Here is a 19,823-nt window from a genome sequence, read left to right on the forward strand (position 1 = left end):
AGCCTTTAAAAGTCATTTTTTTTACTTTCCACAATTAACCTACTATGATTTTCTACACTGACTTATACAAAATTCATTTTTGTATGTATTTAAAAAGGAATTGCCACAAGTTCTTCCAAAATATTGTGCCTTCTCTTCTGGTAGAAAGACTACATGATGCAAACATTATAATCTATAGGTCTTTATTTATTTTTGCAGATAACATATATTGCAATCATGCTTTTTCATATAACACCATCTAAAGACATTATTATATATTTTTTTTTACATAGAATATTTTACATTAGGCCCATGAAACAGCTAGAAATATACAAAACAATATTCTTTGACTAGACATTTCTATTACATTATGATTATCATCATCTTTATTATTACTCTATTCTGTTATTGTCATAATTTTTACAGTTGAGAGAGATATGTGCTTTAGTTTCTGAGATAGTATTATTGCAGAAAACAGCAAATAATATCACTTTTTTTTTGTTCAACATTTAGACAAAACGAAAGAAAAACTCAGGTTGTACGGACATTCACAGATACATGTATTACACAGTCCAGTTTACAACATCATTCAAGAGAGAAAACTGTAGTATGGTAACTTTATACAAAATTCACGGAACCCTTTTGTCATTGCACATTTTAATTCACATATCTTTGAAAAAAAAAAAACATAAATAAAAGAAAAAAATGGGACTGATTCAACCTGATTCCTGTCGCATGTAGCTGCCACAGAAGCAAATTCTCTTGATCCTTCATCATAGTAATACAGTGATATCTGCGGTCTGTCACAAAGTCAGCATCTACATATGTTTTTATAATGTAGAGCAAACTTGATATGTAATAATAGTTTCTTATTTATCCTAAGAAAAGGAGTAGTTTCATTGGTGTTGGCCTATATAGCATCTGGCTACGTCCAGTTGTTTTAACAGTGCTTTTGCCAGCTTTCTTCTCTGACAGAGCCAAAGTTTCTCTCCCCGAGTCTAATACTGGAAATCTGCACTCTCCATATATTAGGAACACATCATGGCTTCTACTAAAATGACTGAGTGAAGGCCATAACAGTTGATATACACTGAAAGAAATTAATGAAAGAAAAGAGGCAACAATTTGGATCAGCTTTTGAATGTGCCCAAGTATATACTGAGTCTTTATTCTGATTTGTTTCTTCATGTTTTGTTGCTGTTTAAGTTAGCATATCGAATTTATGGGATAAATTTGATTATAGAGGCTTTTTTTTTTTTTTTAAATACAGCATTCATTGTTTCAGTGTGTCATGGTTGTATCTGAGAGAATTTGGTCACGTCCACCTTTGTTCCTGAGCAGTGGGTTACTAAACAGATATACAGGTAAACGATTCCAGCCAGAAGAGTGATAGCTGTCATAGAAATCCATCTTACAGTCTCCAATGCAACACAGCAGCCACTGCAGCTTATTCGCTCTCACAGTTTAAAATGTAAATCTGAATTAGCATTGGCTTATTGCAAAACAAGTTGCTTTCTTTCCACTTAACTGGTTGTCAGTCGAAGGAATATCTCCATTTTCTAAATAATCGCTCTCAAGTGGTATTGCAGTGTGCACAGTGCAAATGTCGGATTTCTGTAATGACTACACCTTCAATATTAGAGGTGATAGTTTACAGATTCAAATTGTGCTTGTAGACAGATGCTATTGCTCTATATAGAGTCAAAAGGGGAGGCTTGATTTAATCCATATATAGTCAGTGGGTCAAATGTTTGCACCAATCTTTCAAACTAGAGCATGATTTTGGTCCTTCTCACTCTCACATATAGAAAATGATCTAAAAATGATTCTACAAAAAAGATTCAGACAACATACAAAGTTATTGTTCTTTAGAAAAAAAAGAAACAATTATAACAGTCTCTCGCTATGTATCCTATTTAAGTTATTTTTGCTGTTGTCACAGGTTTCAATCATGCCAAAAGGAATTGGACCCTTCAAGATTCCATACTGTACTTGTGCTTTTCAAATGGAGCCCCAGACATGGACGGTAAACATTTCAGACAAAGTGCAGGATTCTGCAGGGGAGTGATAGTCTGGATAAATTATATTTTACACATACAAACAGATTTGGCCTTACCTGTTGCACATTCCCATATTGCCTTTGCCTTAAATTGATCAATATTCAATTTTCACTTCACAAACTTTAAAATTGCATTTTTTTTTTCACCTTCTATACTGCAAATATTTTTAGGTATTTATTTAATGTACAAGCAAAATGCATTTTACCAATGTTTTTCTTTGTACAGTAATTGGAGTTTAGTAGATTAATTTATATCTTCAAAACACAATACTATTGAATCAATTTGAGCCTCCAAATTTAAATTATATATATGCAATATACAGTAATTGCCTAAGTCACATTTCCTTTTCTAACAAGACTAACTTTTTTGCATAATGAAATTCATAATATCACAACAACTTTGCTGGGTAATTTGTTTTTCTTCATAAGTTTCATAACTCTGTATTATACAAATAAACAAACAGAAAAACCCCTAAAAATAACGGTGTAATCAGGTTGGTTTCACGTGTCCCCAGGAGGTAGGTGAATAAAAGCAGACATAGAAGTCTAGTGGTTGTTCCCAACCTTGATTACGTTTCTTCTGTAGTGGAGCGCCAACCTGGCTGTTGAGACAGAGGGACAGGCAGAACTTTTTAGATGTAGGCTTCCTCATTGGCAGGGTTCTGATTCTGGTTTTCTGTCTGCTGGTCCGGGCCGTTTTCCTGAGCCTTCACCGATGCCAAAGGCTTGATCATCACTCGCAGACGCTGAGAAGAGGATTAGTAACATACCTGATATTACACAGCTGAAAATTGACTGATCGTGTTGAAATTACAACAATAAACTGTCTCTAATAGCATAAGAATATGCATACGAATATACTATTAGTGAGGACTAACCAGCTGGAAAGTTCATGATCAAAACTGTAAGCTCTAACCAAACAGACCAGCTACACAGCTGTGAGCTGGATGAATGTATGGCCTCAGGCTCTGAGTGTAAACATTCCTCCACAAGTCATTATCGGGGGAGACATTTGTGCCTTTTTACAACATGAAACGAGGCCATATAAGTAATACAGCTTAAGAAAAATAAAAGCTACTATTGACAATAACTAAGCTTCCGTTGGCCAAATTTACTAAGCCCACAAAATAAATCAAAACTTAGTGAATCTTCCAAACTCAGGATAGTGTTGGATGGGGGGTCTGCAGCAGGCATTTTTATGGAGTGTTTTTGAAACTGAGCGCATGCCTGGGTGCAGAGCACTAATCAGCTGGCTGATTGCTACAATTAGACAATCAGTCATCAGCTGGTACTGCAGGATCTGACACCTGCACATCGCCTCTGATAGTCTCGCTACACTGCCTGCAATTATGGCCCATTTATTCTGCCAGCGGCGGCTATAAAGCTATATCTGTCACGAGGGAACGTAAAGATATAAACCCTATTATTCTGTGCATTTTGGATGACTGCAAATCAAAAAGCTCTTAATGTAAATGGTGTGTCGGGAAGGGTATTATCTGCAATTTATTAGGATCATCAGGTCAATAAAAATGCAGTGCACCATTGTGCTGCATATAAATGCATGTAATTCACTGAGAACTGCCTGTTATAGCCAAAAGCCATCAAAAATTGTTTAACAGTGCTAATTAGAAATTCTGCTTTACTAATCCTTTTATTGTTGCTCTACTCTTCATGGCAATTTGTTCTGCCTTTACCCAGCATGCCTGTGTGTTTTCTCATTACAAAACCATTGAATTACATTGACAGAGTTCAGTTTTAATGTGCAGGACAAAATCACATTGGGCTAAGCTCAGTGTTTTCACAGCCAGTGTGGAGTGTCTTTTGGCTGTTAAATTACTAATTTAATTTAAAATTAAAATGTCCGGTACTACTTTCAAAGCCAGCCTTTATGAAAATGCTTTAGATGTAAATGAAGATAATATCGATTATATGGTCATATATTCTGGGAAACAAGACTGCATTTGTGATTAATTTAAACGTTCATTAAAGTGTCCCTACATGGTTAAAATGGATATTTTCTGTAAAATCCTCAAGCCTGGCTTGTCTGTCCATTTACATTACAGTTTTCTCACACAAATGCACCATTATGTTCCAGGGTTGAATTGGGTCCTCTATACAGTCAGTAATAACAGTTTGGCTTGAGCCAAAAAATGTTGCAGACCAAGTAATCCACTATAAAGTCTCATCATGCCGTGCCTGGCTGTGGACTGCAGATTAAAATTCAAACCTAATATGTGTGAAATGCTCAGAGGTGGGTACACTCATGCATATGTTCTGGAAAATCTGTAGCTACCTGTCTCCAATACACTCTTATTATTTATATACCAGGATATAATTGGAAAAGTCCAAATTTCCTTTACGCGTATTTAGGCATCTGGTCGTGTCCCTTGCGTTCTTTATAAGAATTTTTTTTTAATCATTTTTGCACTACAAGGCAAGTATTTCTTACTTCTGAACAAATATAGCTAAAAATAGGTAAACATTAATACTGTATCTATGATTATACTTTCTTACCTCTTTGTATGTGCCTTTGAGTGTGAGGAACATGTAGCCCATGTAGCCAGGGATGAGAATCATGGAGGAGAGGGCCATTAACCAGCCGACCCCCTGACCCCAGGCTGGGAACACATAGTCGCCCAAAGTGAGGGGAACCATCTGCACTGCACTAAACAAGAACACTCCCTGGACACAAGAGGGACAAGAGAAGAAATCTCAGCATATTCATCATTTTGCTCACAGACATTTTGAAAGCCAGCAGAACTGCACAACATTGAACATGAACCACCTATAGTGACATTTCAGTAACATATTCGGAAGTCTAGCCACCAGATGAGGAAAAATTTACAATGAAACTTTGGTTTGATTGTGTTTGGCCACAACAGCCACGGTTGAAATATTAAATGATGTTGCCAAACTGAAAATGCTTGTATTGCAAATGGTAGGTGTCAAGCATCAACCTTGTTTGCATCAACCTTGTTTGCATCAACCTTTACTAAAGCAAAGCATTAAATCAAGTGTCAGTAAAATTAATTAGATGGCTATGCAACCATCTAGCTAAACTAAAGAGATTGGGAAAGCTTTGTTTTGCCTACAAGGTCGATAACAGTCTTTTCTAATATATATGTAGTGCATTCACATGGGAACTCTTAAGCCCAAATTGACCTTGAAGGACTATTTTTTTCCCTGTTGGTGTGTGGTAGATTGTTGGTTACAGCACATATGTTACCCACAGATAACACTTACAGCCACAATGAGCGGAGTGAAAACGACCCAGCAGGCCTTCCACCACAGACAGGGCCTGTAGCCGACCATTTCCTCAATATTGTCATAGAATTTGTTTACACCTGAAACCAGAAAACAAGCATTATGACAACTGTTTTTGTTGTTGTTTTGTAGGATTGTAGATTCAGTCCGTAATTCATAAAATCAGCAATGTTTCTCATCTGACTTATAGATGTTAGAGATTTTAGCTCCCAGCATGTTGCCAGTTATTATTAGACTTAGATTATTAGTCTCTAGAAAAATATCCATATGAATATTACTGAGACATACAGTGAGTGTTGCTTACCATAGAACCATGAAATTGAGATGCACTCAAAGAAGACCAGGAAAAGCAGGCACATTCCACTAGCAGAGTAGTAGTCAAATAGCTTAAACACATACAGTCCACCCTGCAAATGAAGCAAAGAAAAAAACAAGAGAAAAGAGGATGATAAGATAGATGAGGGCGAAGGAAGAAAACTTAGAAGAGGCAATTATATGCATGTGCAGGACACTACTAAACTGGTCAAGTGGAATGACATCTAGAGCGAGAGCACCAGCGACTGTGGCTGGTGCGGGTTAGTGATGTCTCATTGGTGAGGACATTAGTGGCTTTCTTGAAGAAGCTAAGTAACTACGATTACGCGGTGCATATAAGACCACTGTAGATCAAATGTGTGTTTGAAACTCTGCTAGTCTCCAGTCTCTTTCGCCTATCAAGTCTGGGGACCAGCTCAAGAGGACCTGTTGGAGTTCGTCCCTTTGTACTCTGCGAAGCCTGATACTTTCTACTGCCCAGAACAGCAATTAGGGTAAGTTCCTTATTCTGTGCATGTAGCATGACGGGAATCCAGTGTGGCAGGAGTAGAGGAACAATGCTAGGTCTTAATATCTCGCTGTTAAGCATGACCTTGGCCTGTGGCGTTTTTGTCATTTTTATCCCCAAGTAGACAGACAGTAAGATCTTTTAGCTACTGTACTTTTTTCTAACTTGCTAACTCAAAACTAATTGGACTTTAGATTGTCAATGATTGGTTTGCATGGCTGCAACTGTAAAATGTTTAAAACGGGAATGTCTGCTAAAAAAAAAAAAATCATAAAAATCTTGGCAGTAGTAATTGAATGGGCGGTGTTATAAAAATTGAGAAATTCTTTAAATTCCCTAAAATGGCCTAAAAAAAGGAAAGTTCATGCTAACCTTAAAATATGGTTCAGTTAGCATGTTAGCTCAGAGAAATTATTGAATTTATGTCAATAAGCAGGACATGATAATGAGAGCTTAATCCTAAAATAAAGGACAATCATTAGATTCGACTTTAGTTTAGTAGTTGACAATGTCCCATAAGTGAAAATGTATATAAACGTTTGTAAATAACAGTAGATCAAAACATGTATTCAAACATTCTCATTCATATACATATTCACAAAACAAATTTAGTTGTTAAATAGCATCATTGTAGAATGCTAATGACCATGACAGATGTTTCTCTAGTAAACTATAACGCCCATCTTAAAAGTGCTAAATCAGAGCATTTTATTTTAAAACATTCAAACATGAACTAAATTTAACAACAGACTGTGAAAAAATTATAGTTTTGACACTGTCGAAGACATCTTGTGTTGCAGATATGTTGCTAACCAGCAAGCCTGTCTCATCTTGTAATACCACTTGGTACCTAAAGATGCAATAGTGAGTCACTGTAGAATCCAGTCTGACCTCAGTGAAACAAAAGACGATGACATCGTCATCCTTGCATATAATTGAAAGGAATAGTTAACATAACGTAGGCTGAAGCCTTTGATGAGCGACCATTATCATCACAACTATTATCCATTCCTGGGCAATATTATTTTTTCCCAGGAAGGCCAAGGCATGGCCTGTTCTACTCTGCCTCTGATTAGCTTACCCAAATCAATTTTCCCTCTTCATGCCTAAACTTTGAGTACCACACCAACAAAGGCAACCACTGCTAGCTAATAAGAAGCAGAGTAGGGCGGATAATGCCTTCACCATCCTAGGAAAAAAAAATTGTCCACTACAGACAAGAAGCAATGTTTGGCAGCAAAACAAGAAGTGATAGAAACGGAGGCAAACCAAGAGTTCATTTTGGCAATCCTTTCTAGCTTTGGAGATACCTTTTGTCAAACTGTAAAAAAATTAAGTTTGATTCTGAGCTCACAAAGTTCCTTCTACACTGGTAAGCAAACATCTGTTGCTAACATTTGCCATGTGGCGTTAACTTATAAAACCCTTAATGCTGAAACTACGAAAGCCTTTCTGAGCGCAGACTGGACGTCATAGTGACTCACTATTGCCTCTTGAGGTACACAGTTATATTACGAGATGGGACTTACTTACTTATATAGCATCTTTAATTACAATCATAATCAGGTTAAAACAGACTACATAAATAGGAATAGGATTAAAATATAATTGTGTGCATCTGCATCTAGAAAATTTAGACTTGCACACTCACTATATTGGCTGTGGATAAAAAAATTAAGTTGGTGATGAAAGCAGAAAAATATACTGATGATTTTGGTACTGGTGCAGCTCCACCAGTTATGAAGCTGGTTTATTGTGTTTGTGCTAGTCCTGAGTGTATCATTATAGATACATTTCAAAAGAATCAAAAGGTTGTTTTTCTTTGAGAGCATTCATTTACTGGGTAAATTAAATCAGCAGATATTCTGGGCGCAAACATCACATTTCAGAAGCTCATTAACTGTACTAAAATGTTTATTCTCTTAGGAGCTTGAACATGTGTAAAATTTGTGGCAATCTACTGTTAAACTTAGCTTAGCCCCCCCCAGAAAACATGTTATATGGCGGTCAATTCTGTTTCGTTAAAGGCTGCTAAAATAGTTTCATATTTGACCCAAAGTCTATGGCCATTAGGATGCAACAACTGAATCCTCAGTCCTCAATAAAGCATGGGCAAATCATATTCATGCCGTGAATTTGGGTATGGTAATACAAGGCTAGTTCAGACTCATTTATACTACTTTAATGAATGGAAGGTAATGTCAGCGCTAACAGAAAGGTCAGGGATCAATGAAAACATAGGGATTCATCCTCCTTGAGTAATCACTGCATATTTTGCAAAAATGTAGCAGTTAGACATAACACGTCATAAAGTGAAGTACATTTTTTCTCAAGGAACCATTTTGAAAATAGTATTTAAGGGAGGTTTCCAAAATAATTTGATATCAAAGGGAACCTACATGACATGGCTGCATGACAATCTGGCAATATGTGTTGAGACATCTGGCAGTGTTGGACAATTGGACCAGTACAAATATAATAACACTGTAATTGTTTCGCTCAGCCATGAAAGGGAAAATAATTAAAATCATGGCTGTGAACCTTTTACATCTTGTTTCATGTTTGCAGACGATGATAATGCTAAATGACCTAAACCTGGTTGGCAAGGAACTACAGTCTCAGGAGTATGACCCCATGACCTGTTTACTTAGATCCTCTTTGGATTCCACAAGAAGGCCACTTGGCAAGCTGAGTTAACAATCTTACAGGTTACTGGGTCAGCTGCTCCGGTCTAACCACCACTGTCCCGTGGGAAAATTTAATTATCCTGTGGCAAAAGCTAAAATCAAAAGGATGAACCAAACAAATAAAGCAACAATATTGAGCTGAAATTGGCAACTGATATAAACCTTGTTAGTCAGTCAGGTTGTTTTTAGTGATCATGAAATAACTACCCAGCAACGTCTCTGAGAGCCGGTACATTATCATATTTACCTGTGTGATGTTGGACAGGCCAATGATATAAGAAACAAGGCAAACAACTGCAATGAAGATCTCTCTACGCTTTCGGAGGACGTGAGGGAATTCATCAACCAGTGCAGTTATGAAGCCTTCCACGGTGCAGAACTGGGGAGAGTGCAGAGTCATGTCAAAACTGTGTTACGTAATACTTAGCTGTCACAAGAAAACACAGCTAAGGTTTAGGACATGAGTGAAAGTGTAATGGCCAGACATATTACAGTACGTTACAGTTAAACCATTGTTCTGACACACTTTGAAGCTATCCAACCAGAAACAATAAAATCCTGGGTTTAGATGTTGCAATCATTCTTCATTAAAGTTTCAAAAAGCTATGCTTCAAAAACCACCAATTATGTTTACCTGGCTGTCGATTCCCAGCATCAGCAGCATGGAGAAAAAGAGTATTGCCCAGAGTGGAGAGACAGGCAGCTGGGTGACGGCCTCAGGATACGCCAAAAACGCCAAGCCAGGTCCTGATAAAACACAAATATTACAGAACCTGTGATTTCTTATTTACAGTGGGACACTTATAAAACATGAGTTGTGCAGTTACAACAAAATTAGTCAAAAAAATGAAATGTCAAGTTCATTTGAAATATAGAGTCTGCCAATTTAGTGTATATACTAAGCTATTATAGCAACAAAACTGTAATACGGAATAAAACAAGAAGAGGCTGCAGAGAATTTAAGTCCAAAGTGTCCTTGAGAGAAAAAAGTGTGCGACACATTATAGTTGAGTATTTGCAAAGGACACAGAGTTTTGCAAAATGACAAATCATTTTTCCCATCTAATAAACCCCAAAATCTGAATTTAGATTAAATGCCAAAGAAAAGCTTCTTTTCCCTTTTTTCTGACTGGAAGAGTTGAATACAGTTTTTGTACTATTCGCATCTCTTGCTTGCGACTATTGTCACTATTGAGTTTCAACATTGATTGCAATTACCTGAGGCTGCCACATCAGCGATGGGTCTTTTTGTTACATTGGCCATGAATCCCACGATGGAGAAGATGACAAAGCCAGCGAACATACTGGTGAACGAGTTGACGCAGCAGACAATGATAGAATCTCTGTAGGGGAGAGACAAAGCACAAGGCAGCCATTGTCACGCCTATATCAATTCCTTATCAACCCGTCACACATTGTCGAGAGCCAACGAAGGGGGAAGGGAAGGGAAAGGTGGAAAGCCATTTTGCATTGTGCAGTAGCACAGCAGCTGAATACATTTATATTGACCTACTCTTTTAAAATGGCAGTGAGTGCTAATAATTTACAATAGTTAGAGCCACAGATAGATAGAGTTAGGATGCTGATCAGTATTTACTCTACAAGGTGACAGTAGCTGTGGCACACCAAATGTCTGTATATGAGTGTAAAACACAGGGTAGAGACAAAATAATGCCTGATACAACTGCAGGCTCAAATAATCCCAAAATAGAAAGTAAAGCAGACACTATGTTGTCACGAAAACCAAAAATACTCCCAGGAGGAGACGTCCGCACAGTCTCCACTCGAAAAGAGATCCTGACCAGTGCTACACAGTTAAATTTCATCTGAACATTGTTTTGTTAAATGTGGTAAAGGAATCTGAAATGCAACATATTTTAATCCACCTACCTGTACACATTGTTATTGAAGGGATTGTAGCTGCCGAGAGCGATCAGGGAGCCTAACCCGAGCCCGTAGGAAAAGAAGATCTGAGTGGCAGCATCTAGCCACACCTGAAAATCATTAGAAAATTGTGTTTAAGTAGGTGTAAACACATAGCTTGGGCAAAATCTATGCTTAATAGGATTTTTTTTTTCTTTTTCAAAATGACCAGGATTAATTTGAATTAAATGCTTATCTGACTTCTTTTGCTAATTTAAGCCTGTATACGTGGCTGGACTGATTAAAGCATTTGCATAACTCTATCTTGCTTCTTCTAAACCTTTGATCAAAAGACAGGAACAGGAAAAAAAAATACTGGTTCCAGCAATCTGTAATGCCAAATTGTTTTTTGTTACAACTTGTCCTATCTGATCCAGTCTCATTCCCTTGTATCCCATTCAAATCTGACCTCGTCTTCTCCATTTGAACAGATTTACACCTAACATAACATATTGTGGAAAAGTGCAGCTCAAGGAAAAATATATTTGTAAACTAGACAGTAGTGATGTTTTGCACCTTAAAGCTAGTAGAAATCCTCTTTACTATTTGGTAAATTAACAGTGTTTGTTAATGACATTATCTGTGGATGTAAATGTTAATGCTGTGCACTCACTAAGGATTTATCTGGATTCGATTGAGCACTGTACAAATCTTAATGTCTAATTACAGTACTCCAAAAAGATTTAGATGCAGGTACAGTGAGAGACCTCTGCAATGACATTACCATATCCTGTAAACAGCCTGTGTAACTTTACCCCCCAAAAAACAAAACAAATCCTTCTGCGCTCAGTTTATCCTCTAGGACTACTTTTATTTTGGTGGTTAATAAATAGTTACATGCACTCCTGAACAAAAACAGAAAGGGAGAGCAGAGAGCATACCTCAGATTGCTTAAGTTTTTCAAAGTCTGGTGTGATATAGAAGCGGATTCCATCCATGGCACCAGGTAGAGAGACGCCACGGCAAAACAGTATGAACAGCATAAAGTAAGGGTATGTGGCTGAGAAGTACACCACCTGTGAGACACAAAGTCATTGTTATATACATATATATACATATACATATATACATATATTGTTTTACTAAGCCATAGCTAACAGCTAGTTAGAATTATTACACTTGGATTGTTTTGTCCTGAGGCAATAAAACAGTAGAAAAAAAAACCTGCAAAGTTGTTCAACTCATCAACTCACTATGTTGCGGTGGCAGTGCCCCCACAGCACAGCACAGTGCCCTAGTCAGCTATTCCCCAGAGGCAAGATTACCCCAGAATGGCAGGGTCTAGCACACTCCCAGTGCAGTATTTCCCTCCATATCTGAAATAATTTTGCCCTGGGCTATCAAAGTCAACACTATCTATGTCATTCATGATAAAAAAAAAATAATAATAATAATAATAATAAAAAAAATCTAGTGAATAAGAAATGAAGCAGCAGAGGCTCTGTAATTGACTCTGGTGTAAAAGTTGTGAAATCATCTAAACTCCCTTTGGCACACAGACAAACAAACAGAAATTAATATAAAAAGCAGATAAAGGCAAATCACAAATAAAGTAGTTATTTTGTAGCTGAGTGGGCAGACGATGGCTCTAAAGCCGCCAAATGTAGGATGTTTCCCATTGTGGAAAATGTAGGTACTCATAGTACACTGGGTGCTTTGGATTAAAGGGAAATTGCCTTTAAAATACTGCAGAGGCATATGCTGTGTTTAGTGTGTCACTATCATCTAAATAAACTGTTTGAATATTTTCAAATATTTCATGACAGTAAACATTATTAAACTAATAAAAGGTTCCATCTTAATGTTAAATGTGATCTTATCCTACACTAGTATGAAATTAAATAAATTAAAAATGAAAATTAAGGATTACGGGCAGTTACGTAATCACAAATCACTTTCTTTGAACAATAGTCCAATGTGTCATTGTGCCAGTTGTATGACCTTGAGCAGTTCATCTTAGGTCTAAAATTCACAGCAAATTTTGTTTTTCAGTTGTTCATGTCTTTGTCCTCCTCTTGTACTTACTTTGCCAGTCCAGCTGACCCCCTTCCAGATACAGAAATAGACGAGCACCCATGCAATGGCAAGTGTGATAGCCAGTGGGATCCTGAGCTCACCAGGCTTTTCCAGACCGTCGGTCATCTGGTGCATGTTCCGTCTGCAGGAAAGTGGTAAGGTGGACTTATTACAACACACAAGGGCATCTTTGATCTCATACATGCAGCATGCATGTGTGCTTGCAAAAGCATGCATACACGTGTCTGGATATGAACAATGAGCCTCTCCATGGCTCTCTTTTTTCACCCCTGAAGCTTTTTAACGGCATCACAGTCAGGGGAAAGGCATGCTTGTATGCACACATATCTACATGCTATTTTTTTCATTGTTTTTTCTTTAGCTTGTTTTAGGCCATTTATTTAGTGTGCACATTTTCCCTCTTCTAGTGGTGTCCTTGGGTAGATGGCTATTAAAGCATTTAGTGAGCCATTGGATCATCATATGCAAATAAATATATATCTGACTCTGACCCCGGATTTGACCCTTCATCATGCTCAGCAGGGAAGATGACCTTTCGTGCGTTGCTAAAATCTGTTCACAACATAGCAGTATCCTTGTGATCTAAACAGACTCAGATATCCAGCTTACTCCCAGAACTCCACCACAGCGCTGGTGAGGTTTCTGGTGTCTGGGATGCTGTAGTTGGTGTAGCAGCGATCTGTGTTCCAGGGATTGCCACAAGTCTGCCATGGCAGGTCCTGAAAATTAAAGAAAAAAAACACACACACACAGACAGCTCTTTTTACTTGGACTACTCTCCCACTGCCGGGTCCCATTCTCTCTGGCTGTCGAGCAGCCAAGAACCATGATACTCACTCGGGACATTGAGATTTCATGGTTTTCTCAGAGGAGTGAATGCCTCATCGCCAAATGCATTTATCAATACCTTGTGTAAGGCGCTAATTATGTGGGAAAGGAAGTAATAAATGTCATACTCTGTTAAGACCTGTGTAGCCTTATATAAGAGATGCTGGCAAACAGAACCTGCCACATAACTAAAGGATTACCAAGTAAAAATACAAGAAAAAAACAAGAAAAAAACTGTGCCTTGTGTGGAAAAAAAAATCTGTAAGGAATGTAAACCCCTGAATTTTCAAAAGGTATGTCCCATCATTAAAAAAAATAATTTAAGGAACAACTTAAATAACTTTAAATAACAAATACTCACAGCAGTGAAGGAGTTGTACAGATAGTAAAGAGCCCAGGAAATTATAACAATGTAATAGATATTGAGCCAAAAGGACAGAACGGCTGCAGCCAGACCCACACCTGAAACAACCAAGAATACAGGGATGTTAAACTGTGCTGAAATAAAGCTAGAATGAGATTATATGTAAGAAAGGTTTGAAAGCTTTGGTCATTCATGGCTCTCTGTTAGAGCCCCAATCTCCGACTTTGCCTTTTTCTTTTTCATCCTGGCCTTCAGCAGCCAGTTACCATGAAAAAGCATAGTTTAGGGCTTAATAAGAACGTAAATGTCTATTTTACCTTTGAACATTGGGGCCAGTTTCCACACTCCAAGACCTCCAATAGAAGTGTACTGACCAAGAGCCGTCTCCAGAAAGAACAGGGGCATGCCAGCAAATATGAGGGTCAAAAAGTAGGGAATCAAGAAGGCCCCTGAATGAGAGGTGAGAAGTAAAGGTGTGTAAATGACGATGTACTATTAATATTCAACATAATCGAATAAAATATTTTGTTTCAGATTGTGCCCCAGATCAACCCACAGGTACAAGCTTGTGCGCAGTTATGCACAGCTATGATGGGGGAAATATGATAAGATCTGTTTTGGTTAAAAAATCTCCGGGAGCCAAACGGTCAGGTTTTGGTGTCGAGATCTTTGGACTCCTTTTGGTGTGTGGATAACGTGAAAATTGCGAAGAATTCCATATTACCTCCGCCGTTTTTTCCACATAAGTAAGGAAATCTCCAGACATTTCCGAGTCCGATTGCGTATCCAACACAAGAGAGAAGAAAGTCAAATCTCCCACCCCACGTTTCTCTCTCGGGTATGTCCGTTTTCGTCTTCTGCACTTTCACCACCAAGGTTTTGGGTTTGTCGTTTGGCGTGGTGGTGGGCGCGTCATTCACCGTCTCCGTTAAGACGTGTCCGTCCGAGGTTTTGGTCCCGTTGGTAGCCATGGTCACGGTGTGTCTCGTATAGTCCTGACCAGCGGAGAGGAGGGGGTTACAACAGCGGTCCAGGCAGACAGCAGCTTATCCGTCCAGTATTCCCAGGTCCCAGAGACGAGCTGAGCAAAGACGAATAAACGGGACACTGTGAGATAGGAGCAGAAGCGGTGGTACCTTAGCAACCGTCCAGCGATCCTGAAAACAGAAATACAAAGAGTCAGACTTTCACAGAAAAAAAATGAATACCTAAATTGGATGTTCCATATGCAGATATACTTATGATTTTCTAAAGTAGAATGTCAGGTCTTAATAACGGGGGACTGATTTGCGTAATTGTGCCTTAATTCTTTAGGATATTGACATATAATGTTTACTTTATCAAATAAATATAATCTCTTGTTTTCTGAAATATTTTTAAAAAATATTACATTTATGATCGCAGTTTTGCATGGATATTGAGTTTGCCTGTGCCAAGTACAATATAATTGATTAAAAAAATAAAATATCGCTTTACACCGTTGCGTCTATTTTAATTGCTTTTCCTCAGGGGGAGGGAAAAAAATCTGCCCCACGACCCGTGAACCCCACTGGATCAAATAAAGACTTTTTATGCAATAAGAATCACTTTTAATTGCTTGGAGAGAATACATGTTAGCAGAAATTTAGAGCCTGCTCTTGTCCTTGATTCATTATGCTCTAAATTCAATGGCCCACTTCCCACTGCTCCGGTACAAGAGAAGAGCAATTAAACACATTTACGAGTCAGACGCCATGATCATGTCTAATGAATCACCTGGAGAGGCTGATAACTCACTGGAGTTTGCAATTCCGATAGATATTTTCATGACATATCCACAGGATAAAGTTGCAATGTTCTATTATTTTACTTTCTAATTAATTAGTATGCACAGCCTACGAGCAATTATAAAAACATAATTTAAAATTAAATTTTTTATAAAGGGCCTGAGTTTAATAATTATTTGTATCTTTAAGTAACTTTTTAGAATACCAAATAAACATCCGTTGAAATATGAAACGCGGATGAAACACGGAGCGCGCACTCTGCGCTTCCATAACCTGGTGCCTAATTGTGACGAACGATATAAGGAACACGGTTCCATTCAGAGATTAAGACTTTAAAAATATTTTATATTACTGAAGGATGCAGTTTATATTAAAACTTGCATCAATATTCCAGGTTGACGTAACGTTGTGGGCTCTGAGAGACACAAACCCTCAGGACATATTGCCTTTCCCAGAACAAAGAATTAAACGATCTTTTTTTTTTCTACACTGATCACACAGTTACATGTCATATATGAAACATGTGGCTGCAGGAATGAGGAATAAAATACGCTGATGGCACCGTGAGATACGTCCTTGTCGCCATCAAGTGAAATGCAGTCGCACATCGGTGCGCATTGACAAATTCAGCGCATCTGACAAATTCCTCAATTGTCCTCTCGTGTAATATCAAACGCATACGTTATCTTTTTCGAATTTATGTAAAGTGCATACTGTACACCAGAATACTTACAGTAAAATCCGTTACTTTGCCAGATTGTTTCCCCCGACGGGAAAATCCAAATTCATAAAAAGTTACTTCCTCGCACTTGTACAGAGTAAAACCAAGGTGAAAACTTTGCTTCCGACGACAGCGAGCAAATATATGATCCTGAGGGGGGAGGATGGTGGACAAATGCGCGTTTGAGAGCGAGGTGCTGTCCTTAAAGGAGTGGTGCTGAAAGAGAGGAGGGGAGAGAAGACGGGGAAAGGAGCTGCCGCCGTCTGAGTTGAAGCGAGCAGGGACGTAACATGGAGCGCAGGATCCTCACTCATCTACATAGCGTCAATGTCACCTCAAAGTCGACCCTCCCCAACGCCAACATTTCCTCCACTGAGATGGCAGCGGGTATGAGAGAGGAGCATCCTCTTGTCTCAAGGTTTTATATCCTTACTCCTGCAGTTTTTTTTTTTTACATCAGCAACTTCTCTCTCTTCCCCCCTCTCTCTCTCTCTCTCTCTCTCTCTCTTCCTTTCTGAGTTGCTCAAGGGCCAGATGATGTGTAATATAGACCTCTATGGGTTACCTAACATTTTATGCAATCTTTTGTTTGACTTCTCCATAAGTTATTTCGAAAGTTTCACTAGACTCCATCAACTTGCCATTAATAGCACATGGTAACACTCAAGTGACAACTATTCAATGTTTTCATTCTCCAAACTTCCATCCATCCAGATTTTCTTTGATTTATGGAAAACAAATTGTGCAAAAAGGCCACACTTTGGGTAAAAATAAGTCGTTAATATTGCATCAAATGCAGCCACTCCAGAGTAGCGAATTCAGAGGAACATGCCAATGGCTGCTCTAGCTGCTGGCAAAACATGATAAGAGGGTCCCAGCCAATAAAAGGAGTCAGGGTGTGTGAGATAAATTGAAAACTGTGCTTCTAATCTTCTTAGCCTGCTGTCTTCCAAAATGAAATATCCTTGTGGAATATCCCAAATGAGCAGTCTTAATGCAGACTAACTCCCACATCATGATAAAACATTAGGGACTCACTAGTGGCTTAAACTCTCTCATGGTTTAACAGTTCAAGTATGAATTGTGAAAATGAATCAGTATTAAACCAGTGGTATTTTTTAAAAAAAAATTTAAATCATACATATACCTTGAATAACAGATATGTAATGGATGAAATCTATGATCCTGAATCGTGTCGGGTGACACTTGGTTTTAACTCTTGATATGTTGATGCCAAAGCAGCTTTGTTTTAATGTCAGATGATATCATGTGTAGTGTCGCATGCCTATATCACCAAAGTGCATAATGTATAACGTATTTTCTTGTCTGTTTTACATTTAAATCCTATTCATCTGCTTAAGTTCAATTTTTTTTTCTTATTTTCCACCACTTCCCTATTTTTCTCTTTTTGCTTTCTTCTCTTTGCCACTGTGCTCATCTGCCCAAAATGTTCACCCCCATCTCTGGTTCTTTTTTGTCTCTCACCGCCATGCTGTTGGCTGTGCACTGCTGATATGGTGGCTGAGAACCCACACTACTGAGAAAAAAAGGAAAGAATGCCCAGATGGTGAACCAATGAGGGGTGAGCTAACCTTCTAATGATATGAAACAAAATTATCATTTCTAATCTCAACTGGCTGATTGGCCCGCAGGCTGAGGCACCTCTGATGTGCAAAAAGCCTCCCGTTTGCCTGCAGCTCTCACAAGGGGGGGAATTCGAAATGCCACACTGGTGGTGCTGCGCTTGTGGCCCCAGCCCCACCTGATGGTAAGCTTGTGTGCACTGGAGCTTGTAATTACAGAAGGAGGTGGTAGTAATAGAGAGTAGAGTACAGGCAAACACACAGGCAGACAGCTGGCCTCCTGTCAGTTTCACTGCTCAGACATTGGGGACAAAAGCGATACTCTGAAACTGTAGCAGATTATTGCTCATGTGGGAAAGACAAAATGGTGATGCAGATGATGACAGTGATAATAATGACAGATGGATTTTATAATACAGGCACAATTACACAGCCTTTTTTAAATATGTCACCTCTCAATTCCAGTATCTCTACGAGGATTTTGATGCTCTCTATGCAGAACACAATCTGTGTTGTAGGAAGATCGTGTAGTTCAAAATGCAGCTCAAGCCTAATATATTCCAAACTGTTTAAGAATAAATGCCATTAAAGAGTCAGCATGCTGACATGCTCACAGTGAAAAAACAAACATGCCTTTCAGCAGGTAATATTGTCTACTATGTTCAACATCTTAGTTTAGCATGTTAGCATAGCACACTTAAGGCTGATGGATATTTTCAATGTCATTACGTATTTATGTATTTGGTCATAGACAAATGTAATGGACGGAAAATCATTTTTTACTAAATAATGAAGCTGTTTGAAACGCAGCCAAGACATTTAATCAATCTCATGGTGGCGCTAGGGAGAAGGTCGGGCGATCAACAGTCATTAGGATTCATCCTGGGGACCACGGATGTCTGTACAAAGTTTCATGGCAATTCATGAAATTGATGTTGAGATTTATCTGTCTGTGAACCAACTTGTCCACAGACAGAACTGCTAGTGTGGCTAAGAATTAAAACACCTTTTAACAGACTTGTAGCTTTAAGAAAACTCATACAGGCAGAATAAAAATATTTTGTTCATCAATATTACCCTCAGTAATGTTATATTCTCAAATAAAAGCAAACAAAATAAATAAATCCCTACTATCCTTGGGCCAGTGTTTTGTACTCGTCTTTACCCTTTGAAGTCTGTTTGGCAGCAAACATTTTACTGCTTCAGCTTTGACCTTTTACAAATACACAGGACACTACAAACAGGGCCAAAGCCTGGAATAACACTTGTGTGTAGTTATCAGCATAATTGCATGGCATTACAACCTCATGGTGTTATCACACTAGACGAGTATATAGCTCTGTGTGGTTTGCATGAATTGTGAAAACACTTTCCAAGTCAGTTTTAATGTTTGCCCCTAAATACAACGTGTATGCTAGCATCTCAATTATCTGGTTAAACTAATATTTTATTCAACATTGTTGTATGTTGGCTTTGCACTTTAGAGCTTATGGAAATAAATGTGTATGTTTGCGCATGTTAAAGAGAGATAAAGGCTGAGAGGTAAACAGAAAGACATACTGGCAGATAGACAGAACAAGAGCACTGTACTGTAGCTTTTCCATGTCTCTTAATCCTAAAAAAGCCCGGTTCTTTTCGGGTGGTGCAGAGAGGGAGGGATTGTTGTCAGGACCAGTTATGTGTAACACACTGCAGGCCCATAGAATGTGTTTTGGCTCTTCATTGGTAAGACAGTCAGGTAGGATACTGCTAGGCCTCTCCAGAAGAGCCTCGGCGCGACGTTTCCGCT

General features: G+C 38.4%; 1 protein-coding gene across 1 annotated transcript; it reads right to left on the reverse strand.

Moving 5' to 3' along the window:
• Positions 1-165: 165 nt before the first annotated feature.
• slc6a1b (solute carrier family 6 member 1b) lies at positions 166-16,850 on the reverse strand. Its single transcript, XM_069690883.1, has 15 exons — positions 16,464-16,850; positions 14,689-15,121; positions 14,282-14,413; positions 13,962-14,062; positions 13,382-13,491; positions 12,761-12,893; positions 11,617-11,751; positions 10,703-10,806; positions 10,031-10,155; positions 9,447-9,559; positions 9,060-9,191; positions 5,607-5,709; positions 5,282-5,382; positions 4,553-4,720; positions 166-2,784 (listed from the first exon to the last, which is right to left on the reverse strand). The coding sequence occupies exons 2-15, from the start codon at positions 14,933-14,935 to the stop codon at positions 2,671-2,673; spliced, it is 1,818 nt and encodes a 605-aa protein (XP_069546984.1). The 5' UTR covers positions 14,936-15,121; positions 16,464-16,850; the 3' UTR covers positions 166-2,670.
• Between the last annotated feature and the right edge of the window lie 2,973 nt (positions 16,851-19,823).

The sequence above is a fragment of the Brachyistius frenatus genome, unplaced genomic scaffold (assembly GCF_029030835.1).
Source record: "Brachyistius frenatus isolate BFR_SWC_R1_liver_20210118 unplaced genomic scaffold, ASM2903083v1 Contig_10, whole genome shotgun sequence".
Lineage (NCBI taxonomy): Eukaryota > Metazoa > Chordata > Actinopteri > Embiotocidae > Brachyistius > Brachyistius frenatus.